Genomic DNA, 16,771 nt, shown 5'->3' with positions numbered 1-16,771 from the left:
ACACCGGGATCCCATACGGGCGCCGGTTCTAATCCCGGAAGTTCCACTTCCCATCCAGCTCCCTGCTTGTGGCCTGGGAAAGCGGTCGAGGACGGCCCAAAGCTTTGGGTTCCTGCACCCTTGTGAGAGACCTGGAGGAGGTTCCAGGTTCCTGGTTTCGGATCGGTGCAGCACTGGTTGTTGCAGCTCACTTGGGGAGTGAATCATTGGATGGAAGATCTTCCTCTCTGTCTCTCCTCCTCTCTATATATCTGCCTTTCAAATAAAAAAATAATAAATCTTTAAAAAAAATCCACATCTCTTACATTATTTAAAAATAAAAAAATAAATAAAGTCCTCATCTAGCACACGCCGGGATCCCATATGGCCACCGGTCCCACTTCTCATCCAGCTCCCTACCTGTGGCCTGGGGTAGTGGTCAAGGACAGCCCAAAGCGTTGGGACCCTGCACGTGTGTGGGAGACTTGGAGGAAGCTCCTGGATCTTGGCTTTGGATCAGCGCAGCTCTGACCATTGAGGCTGCTTGGGGAGTGAATCATCGGACAGAAGATCTTCCTCTCTGTCTCTCCTCCTTTCTGTATATCTGAGTTTCTAATAAAAAATAAAATTAAAAAAAAGGGGGTGGCCAGAGTTGTGGTTCCATGGGTAAGCTGCTACCTGCAATTCCAGCGTCCCATGGGGTTCAGGTTTCTGTCTTGGCTGTTCCATTTCAGATCTGGTTTCCTGCTGGTGAAGCTCCTGACTGTAGGCCTGGTCACTGTAGCCATTTGGGGAGTGAAACCATGGGTGGAAAGTCAGTCTGTGTTTCAAATAAATATTTTAGAAAGGAAGGAAGGAAGTAGGGAAGGAATGTAGGAGGGAAGACAAGTCGACTGGCAGGTAGGCTACAGTAAAATGTAGCTTTAAAACCCTGCTTGAGGGCCCGGCGGCGTGGCCTAGCGGCTAAAGTCCTCGCCTTGAAAGCCCCGGGATCCCATATGGGTGCCGGTTCTAATCCCGGCAGCTCCACTTCCCATCCAGCTCCCTGCTTGTGGCCTGGGAAAGCAGTTGAGGACGGCCCATTGCATTGGGACCCTGCACTCATGTGGGAGACCCGGAAGAGGTTCCTGGTTCCCGGCTTCGGATCTCCGCGCATTGGCCTGTTGCGGCTCACTTGGGGAGTGAATCATCGGACGGAAGATCTTCCTCTCTGTCTCTCCTCCTCTGTGTATATCTGGCTGTAATAAAATGAATAAATCTTTAAAAAAAAAAAAACCCTGCTTGAAATAATGGTGTTGCCAGATTATACACAATCTGTCTTTATCCTGAGAGTAAAAGGAAGGCTTTGAATGATGATTTATATTTTTAAAGAAATGACTTTAAAAAAGCACTTTGAGTATTTTCAACAATGTCTTTGACTTGTGTGTAAAAGTTGCTTTGGAAGCATTGAAGATTGAAAGATGCATCCACTAATGAGGAAGTTGATGCTTTGATCAAGCTGATCAGTGAAAGTACATAGATTATTGGTAGAATGAAAGAAGGCTGAGTTTTAGGAGATAGAACTTGGTTAGTGAATATGAGATGTAAGATATAGAGCTTAAATTGTTAAAAACTAAGCTGTTTTCAGTATTTATTGAGAAATGAAACATGAGGAAGAGAAGGAAAACCTAATCATTTAAGGAAAAGTGTTTTTTACTAAAGATAGATAGAGAGAGAGATTTAAATGTACTAGTGGTGTATAGCTAATAGAAAGGGAATTGTCCTGTGAACTCTAGAAGGTATGGAATCCCAAGCTCCATATAATGGGCTTGTTTTTGGATAGGAGGAACTATATATCCGTTGTGGAAATACAGAAAGAGGAAACGATAGATACAAAAAGATTAATAGATTTTTGTCAAGAGACAGTGTAGGTAGTTCTCTTATAACAACTTTCATATTTTTTGTAAGGTATGCTAAAGTCACTTGGGGCTTATGAACAAGGACATTAGAGGAGAGAATTTAAAAAAATTTTTTAAAGAGCTATTTATTTTTATTACAAAGTCGGATATATAGAGAGGAGGAGAGACAGAGAGGAAGATCTTCTGTCCGATGATTCACTCCCCAAGTGAGCTGCAATGGCCGGTGCTGTGCCGATCCGGAGCCAGGAGCCTGGAACTTCCTCCTGGTATCCCACATGGATGCAGGGTCCCAATGCATTGGGCCGTCCTCCACAGCTTTCCCAGGTTACAAGCAGGGAGCTGGAAGGGAAGTGGAGCTGCTGGGATTAGAACCGGCGTCCATATGGGATCCTGGTGCTTTCAAGGTGAGGACTTTAGCCACTAGGCCACGCCGCTGGCCCGAGAATTTTAAAATTGAGCCTAGTAAAAGTTTGGGTAAAAGGAAAATAATTTGATGGGCTTGACCAAATGGCTCAGTTGGCTAATCTATCCCCTTTCACGCACTAGGATCCCATATGGGTGCTAGTTAGTATCCTGGCTGCTGCATTTCCCTTCCAGCTCCCTGCTTATGGCCTGAGAAAGCAGTGGAGGATGGCCCAAAGCCTCGAAACCCTGCATCCATCTGGAAGACCCAGAGGAGGCAACTTGACTCCTGGCTTTGAATCAGCTCAGCTCCAGCTTGCTGTTACGGCTACTTGGGTAGTGAACCACTAGATGGAAGACCTTTCCTTTTGTATATCCTTCTCTGTAAATCTGCCTCTCCAATAAAAGGAAATAATTTTTTTAAAGGAAGAAGGAAAATAACGTGATTATGTAAATGTAGTACAGTTATTAGGATTGAATGTGTAAGTACTTCTCATTTGCCTCACTTTGAAAAAAAATAACCCCTTACATCATGTTTGTAGCCTTCTTGGCAGAGTTCTGGAAAAAATAGGTAGAACATTTTTTCAGGGATAGTTTATATGCACATATGAAATCAATATTGGATATTGAATAGGGAGGGAAAGTCTCGACAGGAGGGTGCAGGGGGACTGTAAACAGGTCAGTGATTGGAGATGTTAGGACCCCCTACACACACACACACACACACACACACACACACACACACACACGATCACCAGAAAACTTCAAAGCTTGGTGGAAGTAAGCATTCCAAATGAACAGGAGTGATAGTGGAAGTGTTTTGGATGCTAGGAAGCATAGTGCATGGGATGTATCTGTTGCTAAAGGGTGAGACTCAAGGTGGGATTGATCTTAGAATCCTTGGAAATCATGAAATTTTTTATAATTAGAATAAATTATGGTCTGGTCACATTGCAAAGAAAAGACATAGGCATTGATATTAACGATAGGCTCAAGAGTGCACAGAATATCAAAAAGAAATTTCTGTTTGACAGCTGCAGGGCTAGAGGTTTCTTCTACCTGTTTGGGAATAAATTCAAGGGAACAACATCTGAGATCAGAATTTTCCGAGATATTCAAATCAAGAATGTACCCTGAAGGCATGATGTTCTTAAACCTTGAAGTCCTTCCAAAAATCTGTCCATCTAAACTTGCAATCCACTCTAAAGAGAAAATCAAAATAAAAAAGAAAGGGTGAGGGTTAATGATAAGGCAATGACACTTTACTTGATTCTCAGAACATGATTCCATATTTACAGATGTATTTACTCACTCATATTTCTTTGTAGCCCAAAGTCCGTCTCTCAGTGCTCGTTCTTACTTGCAGACTCATGCAGTGTGACCCCCCGCAAAAAAAATCCCAAACAAGTTCCCAGCCAAATTGCTGTACTGAAGGAGACGCACTGCCTTTTTTTTAGTACCACATTTTTGTGTCTTTTGGTGGCAGTTTTGTTGTTTAACATGGCCCCCAAGCGAAGTGTCATCTGCCTTCCTAAATGCGAGAAGACTGTTATGCACCTTTCATGAAAAATGTGTGGTAGGCAAGCTCCGTGCAGACATTAGTTCCAGTACTTTATTGGCCAGAAGTTCAGCATGAGTGAGTCAACAATACGTATTAAAGAAGGCGTCTTTCCACAGAAACATAAACAAAACTAGGATGTGTGCTCATCAAAGTGTAGTAACCAAAAGGTTACAGGAACCTGTTTATAGCAGCAGTGGTTCAGTATTTGCTAATAATGGGATTGTACTTTATAGAACCTCCTTAAGATTTCAGATTGCCGAGAGAAAGTTAATGTTAAAAAGTGAAGTTGTTTTTGTGGTTGATTCAAATAAAAAAATAAGCTATATGGTTAGTAGAAGCTTGTATATAAGTGTTTTAAGGGGAATCTAATGTAGTTATAAATTTAAAATAATGTCTAACATCTAATTCCACATCATTGTTTGAATTTAATTGTAATTTGTTTTCAGGATTTCTAAAAAGTCGGGATCGTGCCTATACAAAATTCTATACCCTTTTAACTAAAACACAGATTTTTATTCGTTTCATTGAAGAATGTAGTTTTGTCAGTGATAAAGATACTGGATTTGCATTTTTTGATGACTGCATAGAAAAGGTAAAAATTTATCCTGAATATCAATGTTAAAAAATAGCTTGGCTTATCTGTATAATCATTATTATAACAGTAATTTAAGAAAGACAAATATATGTGGCTGTTGGGTGTGTGTTTACAGAATCAGAGCTTATTGTAGGAATTATTTTCTTTTGCGTTAAATTTTTTAAATTGTGGGACATGTGATTTTACTTAGTTATTTCATTTTTATTGTTGTTATGCTCATTTTATTTGAAGGCAAGGAGACAGATATGCAGAGACAGATTTTCTCTCCTCTGGCGCTCTCTTCCAGTGTCCTTAGCAGCCAGGGCTTGGTCCAGCAGAAGCCAAGAGCTGGGAACTCATTCTTGGTCTCCTACCTGAGTGGCAGGAACCACGGACTTGAGCCAGCATTTGCTACCGCCCAGGGTATGCATCAGCAGGAAGCTAGATGGGAAATGGAGGAACTGGGACTTGAACCAGAAATTTTGATGTGGATACAAGCATCTCAAATGACATTTTAACCTCTGCACCAGACCTTGCCACTACCTTAGTTTTTGCCACATAAAGCTAATTTTTCTCTTTGAATTTCATTTTAGTTTTGTAAGCAATTAAGTACTAAGAATGTTTTGTTGAATTTCCTCTTACCGGGCCTGGTGCAATAGCATAATGGTTAAAGTACTCGCCTTGCACATACCGGGATCCCATATGGGCACCGGTTCTAATCCCAGCAGCCCTGCTTCCCATCCAGCTCCCTACTTGTGGCCTGGGAAAGCAGTCGAGGATGGCCCAAAGCTTTGGGACCCTGCACCCGCGTGGGAGAGCTGGAAGAGCTCCTGGTTCCTGGCTTCTGATTGGCTCAGTTCCAGCCGTTGAGGCTGCTTGGGGAGTGAACCATTGGATGGAACATCTCCCTCTCTGTCTCTCCTCTTCTCCGTATACCCGCCTTTCCAATAAAAATAAATAATCGTAAAAAAAATAAAAAGAAAAAAAGAATTTCCTCTTACCTGCATATATTTTAGTTAAATAAATAAGGCAGGACTTAGTTTTATGATTTATTTGTTTTATTTTTACTTAGAATGTTTAATTTTATGAATATTGAAAGTTTTTCCTTTTGTTTTATTATCTTCTAAATACTTTTGCTAATATACATTTATTATTTTAATGGAATATATTTGGAAATACATTAAATTTTGAAGCTTTTTGTATCCATCTGTGATATGATCCAATGGAAGGACATCCATCTCTCTCTCTCTGTAACTCTTACAAAATAAGCAAATAAATAAATCTTTTAAATACATATATCTACACATTATAAATGTGTTATATCTGGCATTTAAGATGAGGTTTTTTTTTAAATAAGAGTTTACAATCAAATTTCATTAAATTTATAGTGAACCTTTTTTTACTATGCATCTTTTTTCTTTTCTAGCTGTTTCCTGATAAAGGTACAGAGAAAACAGATAAGGTATTTTTTTTTTTCTTAAACTCAGATTGAAATTTCAGAATTAGATCTTACTTATGTGCACATTAATTGGAAAAAAATAATTATTTTCAGATTGATTTTGATTCAACAGAAGATACCAAATTGATAGAACTAGATGATTCACAGAAAAGTGAGCACACTGTGTTTATAATGCCACCAGAGCCGCCTCCTGATGATGGGAAGGACCTGTCAGCAAAGTACAGGTAGAATTTTTAAAGAGAGCTGTTTGGCACAATTTGTCAGTGGGGTGTGTGTGTGTGTGTGAGAGAGAGAGAGAGAGAGAGAGAGAGAGAGAAGGAGAGAGAGGGAGAGAGAAAAAGGGGGAGAGAAATTACTAGTAGATGTGTATATGTACTAGTATTTGTTAGGGTCATTTTCAATATTAATCCAGTAAATTAACAGAGATGAATATTTTAAGGTGCTGTAATTTAAGAACTATATGTATTTATTGGAAGGAAACTCAAATAGTGCTTTAATCATTATTGCTTTAAATGTTTAACCATTAAAGAAATAAGTTTCTTTAAAAATTTAATTCTGAAGCATAAAATATTTACTTGTGTAAGATTCCCCCTACCTTTGGGAGGTTATGAATTAGTAAGATAGAGAAAATTTAGTGTAGAGGATTAGGAATCATCCTTTAAAGAATAAAATTACCCCAGATACAGGGAAAAAAATATTAGTGTGGAAAAAATGGTGTTACCCACTTTCATCCTGTAACCCTTGACCCTTTGTACCCTATCAACTAAGTAAGATTATTAAAAATTAAATTTAAAAAAATCCTAAAAAAAAGAATAAAATTAAAGAATAGCATGTAGATTGTCTTTGGAGAAATTTGAATAAATTTTACTGTGTCATTAGCATGAAAATCAGTTGGAAAATTAGAGGAGAAATGTGATGTTTTCATGCCATTGCTGTGTATGTTTTTTATTGTGTGTGTATACATTATTTGGGTGTATATGTTTACAATATTTATGCTTTCATCCTGTGTGTTTCTTGTTATCTGTATTTGATTTTAATGATTTGAGTTTTCTGTGCTAGTAATTATTTTTAAACCTTACCATTTTAATGACAGTTATTATAATATTTGATGACTTTTTGTGTCAGTTTGTTTACAATTCCTTGTTACTTTATCTTTATGGACATGCAACAGTTATTTTCCCAAATATATTCCTGAAAGAATTCTTAGAACGCACAATAAATGCCTTCCTGTAGTAGAGAAGCAATATATACTTTCTCAGGACTATATGAGAAAAAAGAGTATATATCTGGGATTGAGTGGTTTGACTAAATATTATTTTGACTTTATGTTATGGTAGTGTTTTAATTTGGCTTACATATTGTGAGTTAGTATTCAAAAACTGAGAAATAAGATAAAATCGGGTAGGAAAAGACAACTTTTCCCACGTGAAAATTGGCCACAGAAATAGGTAGATAGTTTTATAAGTAGAAATTCAGAGCCAGCTTTTCTGATAATTTGAAGAAGCACAGAGCAAAATACTAACATTTTTAATTTTTTAGATTGAGGATAGGTTATACTGATTGTTAGAGATACTGTAAGTACAATCTTTCTGGAAGCAATTTTGTAGTGATTATAATGATTCTAGTTACCTAGATGTGTCAACCTTTATTCAGTGGAAATTGCTGCTAAGAAATTGGAAGCGTCATAGAAATATTTATACAGCAATATTTCATTGCAGAAATTCAGGCAAAATAGTGTCTAAGAATGAATTTATACATCCTTCGAATCAAAATACAAATTTTATTCTTTAAAGTACTAAGTGAATTTTATGAAGAACACTAGCAATTTCAAAATACATTACAAATTTAAAAGATAAATTTTCATTGAGCCAAGATGTACTCTATTGAAAGTGTTAAGTCTGTGTATCTTATAGTTACATTTTCTTATATTTTAAAGAATACTTTTCTGTGTAAGGATTTTAAAGAATAATATTGAGTGGTATTGAAGATTAGAGATATTTACCTAAATACTGGAATAATATGAAGAGTTAATGTATTTTAAATCAGCAGCTCTATTTTTTGCTTTTCATTTTAGTTACAAATACTTTCCAAGACTGGACCTTAAGCTTTTTGACAGACCACAGGAGTTGAAACTTTGTTCTAATAGACACCCTACGGGCAGTAGCATTACAAACAGTCCAGCTCTCATGGCTATGAGAACTAAACAGGTCAGATATTCTTTATGCAATACGTATTAATTTAAAATGTAAAATGTGTGTATATGATTACAGCTTGTAGTAATATTTCTACAGCAACTATTTCAGGATGCGCTTATAGTTATTATTGAATTAAACTAGATTTTCTACAGCCCAATTTAATATGTAGAGGCTAAAGTTTTTAATTCCTCTGTTTATGCTTCAAGAGAATTCTTGGGAATCAAATATGCCTTTAAAAAATATATTTATTTATTTTATTGGAAAGATAGATATATAGAGAGGAGGAGAGACAGAGAGGAAGATCTTCCATCTGTTAGTTCACTCCCCAGGTGGTCTCAACTGCTGTAGCTGAGCTGATCCGAAGCCAGAAGCCAAGAGATTCTTCCAGGTCTCCCATGCTGGTACAGGGTCCCAAGGCTTTGGGCCTTCCTTGACTGCTTTCCCAGGTCATAGGGAGGAAGCGGAATGGGACGCAGGACCGCCATGGATTAGAACCAGTGCTCATATGGGATCCCGGTGCATGTAAACCAAGGACTTTACCCACTCGGCTATGACGCCGGGCCCAAATATGCCTTTTAAAATCAAATTCGGGCCTGGCGCCGTGGCCTAGCAGCTAAAGTCTTTGCATTGAACGAGCCCGGATGCCATATGGGTGCTTTAGCACCCAGTAATCTGTTGTAAAAACATGTCTGTAAAAAAATGTTTGTAAAAAATCTGTCTGTAAAAACATGTCTATTCCAGGCATTTCGTTTAAATTGAATTATATATGTTCTTTTTTTTTGTGGCTTGTGTCTGTTACAACAGTGTTTTGGATGATCATCCATATCGTAGCATGTATTAGTATTTCAGCTGTTCATATTGCCGAGTAATATTCCATTATATGTATACACAATTACTAATTTATTCATGAGCAGAGTTGCTCGTTCCTATTTTTTTGGCTATTATGAAGAATGCATTGAATATTTGTGTGTAAGTATTTGTATGGTTGTTTGTTTTCATTTCTTTGAGGCACATACCTAGGAGCAGAATTATTATGTCATATGGCAAGTCTGTTTCACCTTTAAAGGAACTGCTAGACCCTTTTGCAAAGTGGCTGCACCATTTCAATTGCACATTATCCTTATTATTTCTTGAGGGTGCCCATCTTCTTGTGTATAGCTATCTGATAGGTATAATGTGATACCTTATTTTGGTTTGATTTGCGTTTCCCTGGTGACTAATATACATATACTTCAAACCAAATACTTCACTCTAAAGGTCGTTAACTGAAGACAACCTAGGTATCTTACTTTGCTCCTACATGTGATTTAGGAATAAAGATTTAAGGGCCTATTTAAGTATGACTTAAGCAATTCAATATTGTTCATATGTGCATTGACATTTTCAGTAATTTTAAGACATGAAAAATTTTAGAGTGAATCTCTTGGTTTGAGTTTTACCCCTCATTCCCTACGATCCTAGAGATATCCTGAAGTTCCCTCATTTCTTACAGTTAATGTCAATTGTGTTTGAAAGGAAAACTAAGGGATTTTTTTTTCTGTTGCCAGTTTAATAAAGGCAAGTTTCTAAAATGAAAGCAGTTTGCTACTGTCTCTAAATCTAATTTTCAACAGATTTCTTCCCCGTTCTCCTATGACAAAGTAGGTAAGAATGAAAAGGAACTTATGATCTTAGGAAAAAAAGGACTATATCTAAAACACATCTTCAGGGACCAGAGAGACAAATCCCAAAAGTGAAATCAATATATAGTAAGACCCTTTTAAAAAATAATAATAAGATTTATTTGTTTATTTTATTGGAAAGTCAGATATACAGAGAGAAGAGACAGAGATGAAGATCTTCCATCCTCTGGTTCACTCCCAAAGTAGCCTCAATGGCCAGAGCACAGCCTATCTGAAGCCTGGAGCTTCTTCCGGGTCTCCCACACAGGTGCAGGGTCCCAAGGCTTTGGGCTGTCCCTTCTGCTTTCCCAGGCCACAAGCAGGGAGGTAGATGGGAAGCGGGCCTGCCAGGTAATGAATCAACGCCCATATGGGATCCCAGCGCATGCAAGATGAGGACTTTAGCCACCAGGCTATGGATCCGGGATCTCTAAAACCCTTTTATTATAGAATGCGTCCCAGCAGAAAAATGTGTAACAAAAATACACTAATGGTCAACTCGTATATCTGGACAACTCTGTATTTTCATGTGCCACGAGCCAAACCTCCTACCCCTGGACATCTGAAACTTTAGCAGACAGAAGAATGAAAAGAATATTGCTTTTTCAGGATTAGAATGGAAGGACTCATCAGCTCTACGTGGTTAAGCCAGTGCCTCGTGTATGAAGGACATCTAATTAACCACTGCGTTGTTTTTGTCTGCTTCCTTTCTCACTTCTTCCACTCTACTCAACTTTCATATTCACCATCCAATTTTTACTTATTCTCTTCTTAGGAAATAAGAACAGCTAACAAATTGGCAAAGAGATGTTACACAAACCCTCCACAGTGGGCCAAGTGTCTGTTCAGTCACTGTTACAGTTTATGGTTTATTTGTCTCCCAGCCTACGTTAGAGTTTCCCATCCAAAGGTCAAAGCACTTCAGCAGGCCTATGATGTACTCATTAAGATGAGGAAAACAGATGTGGACCCACTAGATGAGGTAAGTATAAGAAATTATTATACATAAATCTTACTATACACCTTTAAAATTGTTTTCAATTTTATTTTAATTTTTACTTGAAAGAGAAGCAGAGATATTCCATTCACTGGTTGCTTTTGTTAATACCGGCAGCCACTAGGCCAGGCCAGGCCAGGCCAGGTCAAAGCCAGGAGCCCAGATCTTCATACAGATTTTTTATATCGATGAAAAAGACCCTAAGTATTTGATCCTGCACCTGCTGTCACTCTGGCTGTGAATTAGCAGGAATCTAGATCAGATGCAGAATACCTGGGACTCAAACCGGGTACTTGGTTGTTGGATGTAGGTTTCCAAAAAATTGCGATTCTTTCACCAAATACCCTGCCCCATTATAGAAACTTACTATATTTTTAATACAATTTTTTAAAAAGGTTTATTTTATTTTTATTGGAAAGGCAGATATACAAACAGCCAGAGCCACGCTAATCCGAAGCCAGGAGCCAGGAGCCTCTTCCAGGTCTCCCACATGGGTGCAGGATCCCAAGGCTTTGGGCATCCTCTATTGCTTCCCCAAGTCACAAACAGGGAGCTGGAATTAGTACCAGCACCCATATGGGATCCTGGCATGTGCAGGACCAGGACTTTAGCCACTAGTGCACCAGACCAGGCCTGCAATTTTTAAATTAGTGCTTGTTTGTTTGTTTGTTTGTTTGTTTATTATCAGAGAGGCAGATATACAGAAAGAAGGAGAGACAGAGAAGATCTTCCCTCTGCTGGTTCACTCCCTGATTGGTTACAATGGCCAGAACTGAGCCAATCCGAAATCAGGAGCCAGGAGCTTCTTCAGGGTCTCCCATGCTGGTTAAGGGTCCCAACGCTCATATGGGATCCCGGTGCGTTCAAGGCGAGGACCTTAGCCACTAGGCCACGCCGCCAGGCCCGTAAATCCTGTTTGTTTTACAGATATCCTAGTGGTGCTGTCTTTGACATGGTGTGTAAAGTGGAGTGATTGGGAAGAGAGCTATTTTAATTATGTTATTTTAGAAATGGATTTCTTCCCAAATTATGGAGAATAATAGTGATTAACATGTATAGGCAGTAGTACATTAATGTGGATAGGACATGTACTGGGGGTCTTACATAAAATAATTGATAATTCTTGTGTTTTCACTGGTGAATAGATTTTCTTAAAAATTTTATTTTATTTGGAGAAGAGAGACAGAGTTAGCCAGAGAGATCGTCCATCTGCTGATTCACTCCCTCCAAATGCTTGCAATAGCCAGAGCTGCTCAGAGGCCAGACCCAGGAGCCGGGGACTCAAGCCTATCTTCATGTGGACAGCAGGGACCCAGTCTCTTGAACCATTACCTGCTGTCTCTCGGGAAGCTGAGTTGTGAGCAGAAGCAATACTTGAACTTAGCACTCTGACTTAGGATGCGTGCATTCCCCAAGTGTGTGAACTGCTCCTGACATCTGCTCTGATGAATAGATTTTTAAAACAGTTTACTAAGATGCTTAAACCAGGAGAAAATACTGTTCAATAACACTATGAAGCTAATTATGTGAAACTGTTGTACTGTTTCTGCAAATTTATGGTAGCTTACTATGCTTACGACTGTTTGCTGGTGTTTTTTGCTAGGTGTGCTATCGTGTAGTAATGCAGCTCTGTGGACTTTGGGGACATCCTGTTTTAGCAGTGAGAGTCTTATTTGAAATGAAAACTGCTAAGATAAATCCAAATGCTATTACTTATGGTTATTATAATAAGGTAAGTAGAATTGATCTTAGATAGTATATGTTACTCTTATGAGTAATTTTATACCTTTTATTATTCATGAAACTTCTCTTAGGATTTTTTTTTTACAGTTGACAAGAAAAAATTGTAATTATTATGTACAAAAACAACATAATGTTTGAAAATATATGTACTCTGGAATTTCCTCTCTGGCTAACTAATGTATACATTGCCTCACATACTTACCTGTGTTTTGTGATGAGAACACTGAAAGTCTACTCTCTTAGTGATTTTCAGGATAACTCAAAGTAACACAAAATAACTGTTTTCCCAGGCTACAAGCAGGGAGCTGGAAGGGAAATGGAGCAGCCAGGATAGGAACTGGTACCCATATGGCATACCGACACATGCAAGGCGAGGACTTTAGCCACTAGGGTACTGCAGCAGACCCGTACAAAATGATTTCTTGTATTTATTACTTCCATGTAACTGAAATTTTGTGTTCTTTGATTGGCATTTGTTTAGGCCATGTCCCCAACCCAACTGTAGAAACCCCTGGTGACCTTTATTCTACTTTCTGCTTGCATGAGCTCAGTTATTTAAGATTCTACACGTAGGTGAGGCTATGTGGTATTTGTCTATCTGTATCTGGTTTATTTTACCAGGGGGACTTACTGTCCTCCAGATTCATCCTAGGTATCTCAAATTACAGAATTTCCTTCTTTTTAAAACCTGGATAATATTCCATTGTATATAAATATTATATTTTCTGTATACATTCATTTGTTAATGTATATGGAAATTAGGTTGATTTTGTATCTTGGCTGTTGTGAATTACCTTATAGTGAACAGAGGAGTGCAGTAACGTCTTTGACATATTAATTTTACTTCCTGTGGATATATTCTCAGGATTAGGATTGTAGGATCATTTGATAGTTCATGTTTTTTTTAGATTTATTTATTTGAACACCAGAGCATTATATAGAGAGGAAGAGACAGAGATCTTCCATCTGCTGATTCATTCCCCAGTGCCCATCACTCAGGCACTTCCACAGGAGGCTGGATTGAAAGTGGAACAATTGGGATTTTCAACACAGCTCCTCTATGGGATGCTAACACTGCAATTGAAGCCCAATTTGCTGCACCACAATGCTGGCTTCATTTATTTACTGACTGTTTGATTGATATTTAAGGCTTATTTGAAAGACAAAAAGTCAGAAAAAGGCAAACTGAAATCTTCCACCCACTGGTTTACTCCCAAATGCTTTTAACAGCCTAGGTTGGGCAATGGCAAAGCCATGAGCCAGGAACTCATTCTGGGTCTTCCATGTAGGTGGCAGAGACCCAAATACTTGAGGTGCCTCCTGCTGCCTTCTAAGGTATACTTTAGCAGGAAGCTAAAATTGGAAGTAGAGGCAGGACTAAACGTTAGGCACAGTAATTTGGGCATCCAAGGGGCGGATGGCTTAACCACTGTGCTGAATGCCTGCGCCTGTATTGCTTCTTCTTGACACTACTCATTCTAATATGTATGACTTGATACTCTTTGTGCCTTTATTTTGCATTTCTCTGATAATTAGAGCTGTTGAGTATTTTTTTTTTTTTTTGTAAATCTGTTGGGTGGTATAATTCTTTGTATTTCTGTTTTTATCCTTCTGTCGGTTTACACAGGCACACATACACAGGTACGTGTTTTTAAAATAAAATATTCCCAGTAGACATTACTTTTCCCTTACTGTGCTTTAGGTAGTTTTGGAGAGCCCATGGCCTAGCAGTACCCGCAGTGGTATCTTCTTGTGGACAAAGATACGAAATGTGGTACGTGGTTTGGCACAATTTAGGCAGCCACTTAAAAAGACTGTGCAAAAATCAGAGAGCTCTTCAATATCAGGTAAGATGTGTGGATGATAAGATACTTTTTTTTGAGCCATAAGCTTGTAGACATATTAATTTTTTATTATAAGAAGTACAAAACTTACTTTTATTTTATTTTCTTATATAGATAAAGACAACCTACCTCAGTTTAAAGTTGTAATTGTTTTTTTCACATTTAGAAAGTGTTTGATAACTGAATGAACTGTGGGTCCTGCATGTTTAGTCTCAGAGATTGAACTGCATTGTGCTTATCTCTAGTTCCTCAGAATGCCACAGGTGGAAGTGATGGGGACACGGTGAGCCATGGTAGCGTGGATAGTTGTAATGATGCTAACAATGGGGAGCACACAGTCTTCGTCAGAGATTTAATCAGTCTTGATTCCGTTGATAATCACTCTAGCACAGGTACTAAAATCTGGATTTTACTAACCCTTCACTTAATCTCATGTTAAGTCTTTCCTTTTTCAAAAATACTTAACTTTCCTTGAATTTGTAATGTAAATACTTTGAAAGTACTATATATTAATAAGACAAGAAATTACACTTCTGTAGATCATTTCCGGTGGTGTAATGTTTCTTTTAATTTTGTATCATGAATTTGTGACATCATATTATATAATAGGAATAATTGTGATATAATGAACATTAGTGACACAATTTGGAAGTACACATTTATGAAATGGAAAACTTAACTTCAGTCTTTGAGTGTGTGAGTACTATAGAGGGTAGAAAACAAGTCACATATGTGAGAAAGAGATTGTGTTTGAAATGACAAAAATCTGAGAAGCTAACTGAAGCTGCTTACATCTGTAGCCATGGAGTCATCTGTCCTCAAATTATAAATAAATATAATTAAAGTAGCATTATGTGCGGATACATGTGTGTTGCAAATCCTTCTGTGTGTGTTTTTGTTGTTGTTGCGGTTGTGGTTGCTGTTATTATCTCAAGCCTTCCTTGGAAAAGTATTCTGAATCTCAGTTTCTGTGCTTCTTCTAATGAACTTATCTCGGTGACTGAAGTTTCCTTTTCTCTGCTCTCTGTTGCTCTGCTTTTGCTCTGTGCTGTTTCTTGGTGCTGCATTTGTCCTTGGCTGTCATGGTGTGGGGTGCACACAGACTTGTTTGACGTGGAGCTATGGATACACGTGTGCATTAATTCTGCCCTTGAATGTTAACTACTTCAGGTAATTCCCCATTTATTAGGTTGCATTTTGCTCACAGGAAAGGGTGGGGGAAAGACCTTTGTTGTACTTTAAGTATTACAAGTGGAAAGCAGTTTTCATTTTTTTTCACTTTTCTTGTTCAGATAAATGTAATTATATATATACTCTAGTGAAAATCTGAAAAAAAAATCTTATGGTCAGTTTTCAAAGCGTATTTGTTGTTTTAATTCTAAATATAGTATACCATGCTATAATTCTTATTTTGACTTTGATTGATAATAAGATTATGTCAAATATTGTTATGAGCATTAAAGAATCAGTTGTTCCAGCTGGTGGACTTTTCAAAATTGATCTGCCATTTCTCATCCGAAAACTATCTTCTAATAAGTAAAAGGGCAAGAGAAAATCATTGAAAATCACATAAGGCTGTGACTTACACTCCTTTTTGCACTTAACTTTCCTAATTTTCAGTTTTCTTTGTAGATTAATAAGTATAAATTTTTGACTTTCATTTTAATGTCACCTTGTTTTATTTGTTTCTGTTGTTTTTGTAGAAGTGGGTTTTGTGTGCATAATAATAAACACTCCTCCTTTTTCCCTGTAGTGTTCTTAGTGTTTCCCTTTAGTGTTTTAAGCTGTAGTGTTTTAAATTGTAAAGACAATTTAATCTTTTAATAAAAGTAGCAGACTTCCAATAATTATAGGTAACTGGTATAAATGTTCTTTATCAAACTTTGGATCCCTTTTGCATATATTTTCTTTTAGTTGCATTTTAATTGACTTCATCCCAGATACTGAATTTACAATGATTATGCATCTGTGTTTGGTGATGCCATTTGATAGTTATGTATGTTTCCAGCCTAGATACTTACTTAATTGTTCATTTCATTAGGGATTATCTCATGGAATCTTTTCACTTGGTATCTGATACTGAGTCACTTTGCTTATTAGGAGCATATCAGGTTTAATCAGGTAACCTTATTTCCAGTCTACTGTCCATTGTATGTTACCGTATTATTTTACCAGGCCAATTAAAAAGTGACTGAAGTTAGTCATTCTATACAGTGGGATTTAAGAAAGATTTAACTGTTTTTTTGAATGTTAAACCCAAAAATCTGTGGCAGTGTAACAAATGGAGGCAAATGGGAGTACTACATATTTTATTTTCTTTCATTGGCATTGTTATACTCAATTTTTTATCTTTATTTTGATTTTAAATTTTAGTGCTTTTAAACTTAAACAGACTTTTAGAAAATTGTATTTTGCAGGATCCCATGTGAGCTCCAGTTCTTATCCAGATTGTTCTACT

The 16,771-nt window shown here is 37.5% G+C and overlaps 1 protein-coding gene across 2 annotated transcripts in view; it reads left to right on the top strand.

Annotated features, from left to right (window-relative positions):
• DENND4C (DENN domain containing 4C) overlaps window positions 1–16,771 on the top strand; it is a 119,058-nt gene that overhangs the window by 60,670 nt on the left and 41,617 nt on the right. Inside the window, exons 13-20 of one of the 2 annotated variants that reach the window (XM_036496749.2) lie at window positions 4,287–4,432; window positions 5,841–5,876; window positions 5,967–6,097; window positions 7,948–8,080; window positions 10,505–10,711; window positions 12,330–12,458; window positions 14,172–14,316; window positions 14,559–14,705. In XM_036496749.2, coding sequence (XP_036352642.2) covers window positions 4,287–4,432; window positions 5,841–5,876; window positions 5,967–6,097; window positions 7,948–8,080; window positions 10,505–10,711; window positions 12,330–12,458; window positions 14,172–14,316; window positions 14,559–14,705 — 1,074 coding nt within the window. The remainder of the gene's footprint in view (window positions 1–4,286; window positions 4,433–5,840; window positions 5,877–5,966; window positions 6,098–7,947; window positions 8,081–10,504; window positions 10,712–12,329; window positions 12,459–14,171; window positions 14,317–14,558; window positions 14,706–16,771) is intronic. The other variant, XM_004581082.3, reaches the window with a different exon arrangement.

The sequence above is a fragment of the Ochotona princeps genome, chromosome 14 (genome assembly GCF_030435755.1).
Source record: "Ochotona princeps isolate mOchPri1 chromosome 14, mOchPri1.hap1, whole genome shotgun sequence".
In the NCBI taxonomy this organism is placed as follows: Eukaryota; Metazoa; Chordata; class Mammalia; order Lagomorpha; family Ochotonidae; genus Ochotona; species Ochotona princeps.
This window is presented reverse-complemented; position numbering and strand designations above follow the sequence as displayed.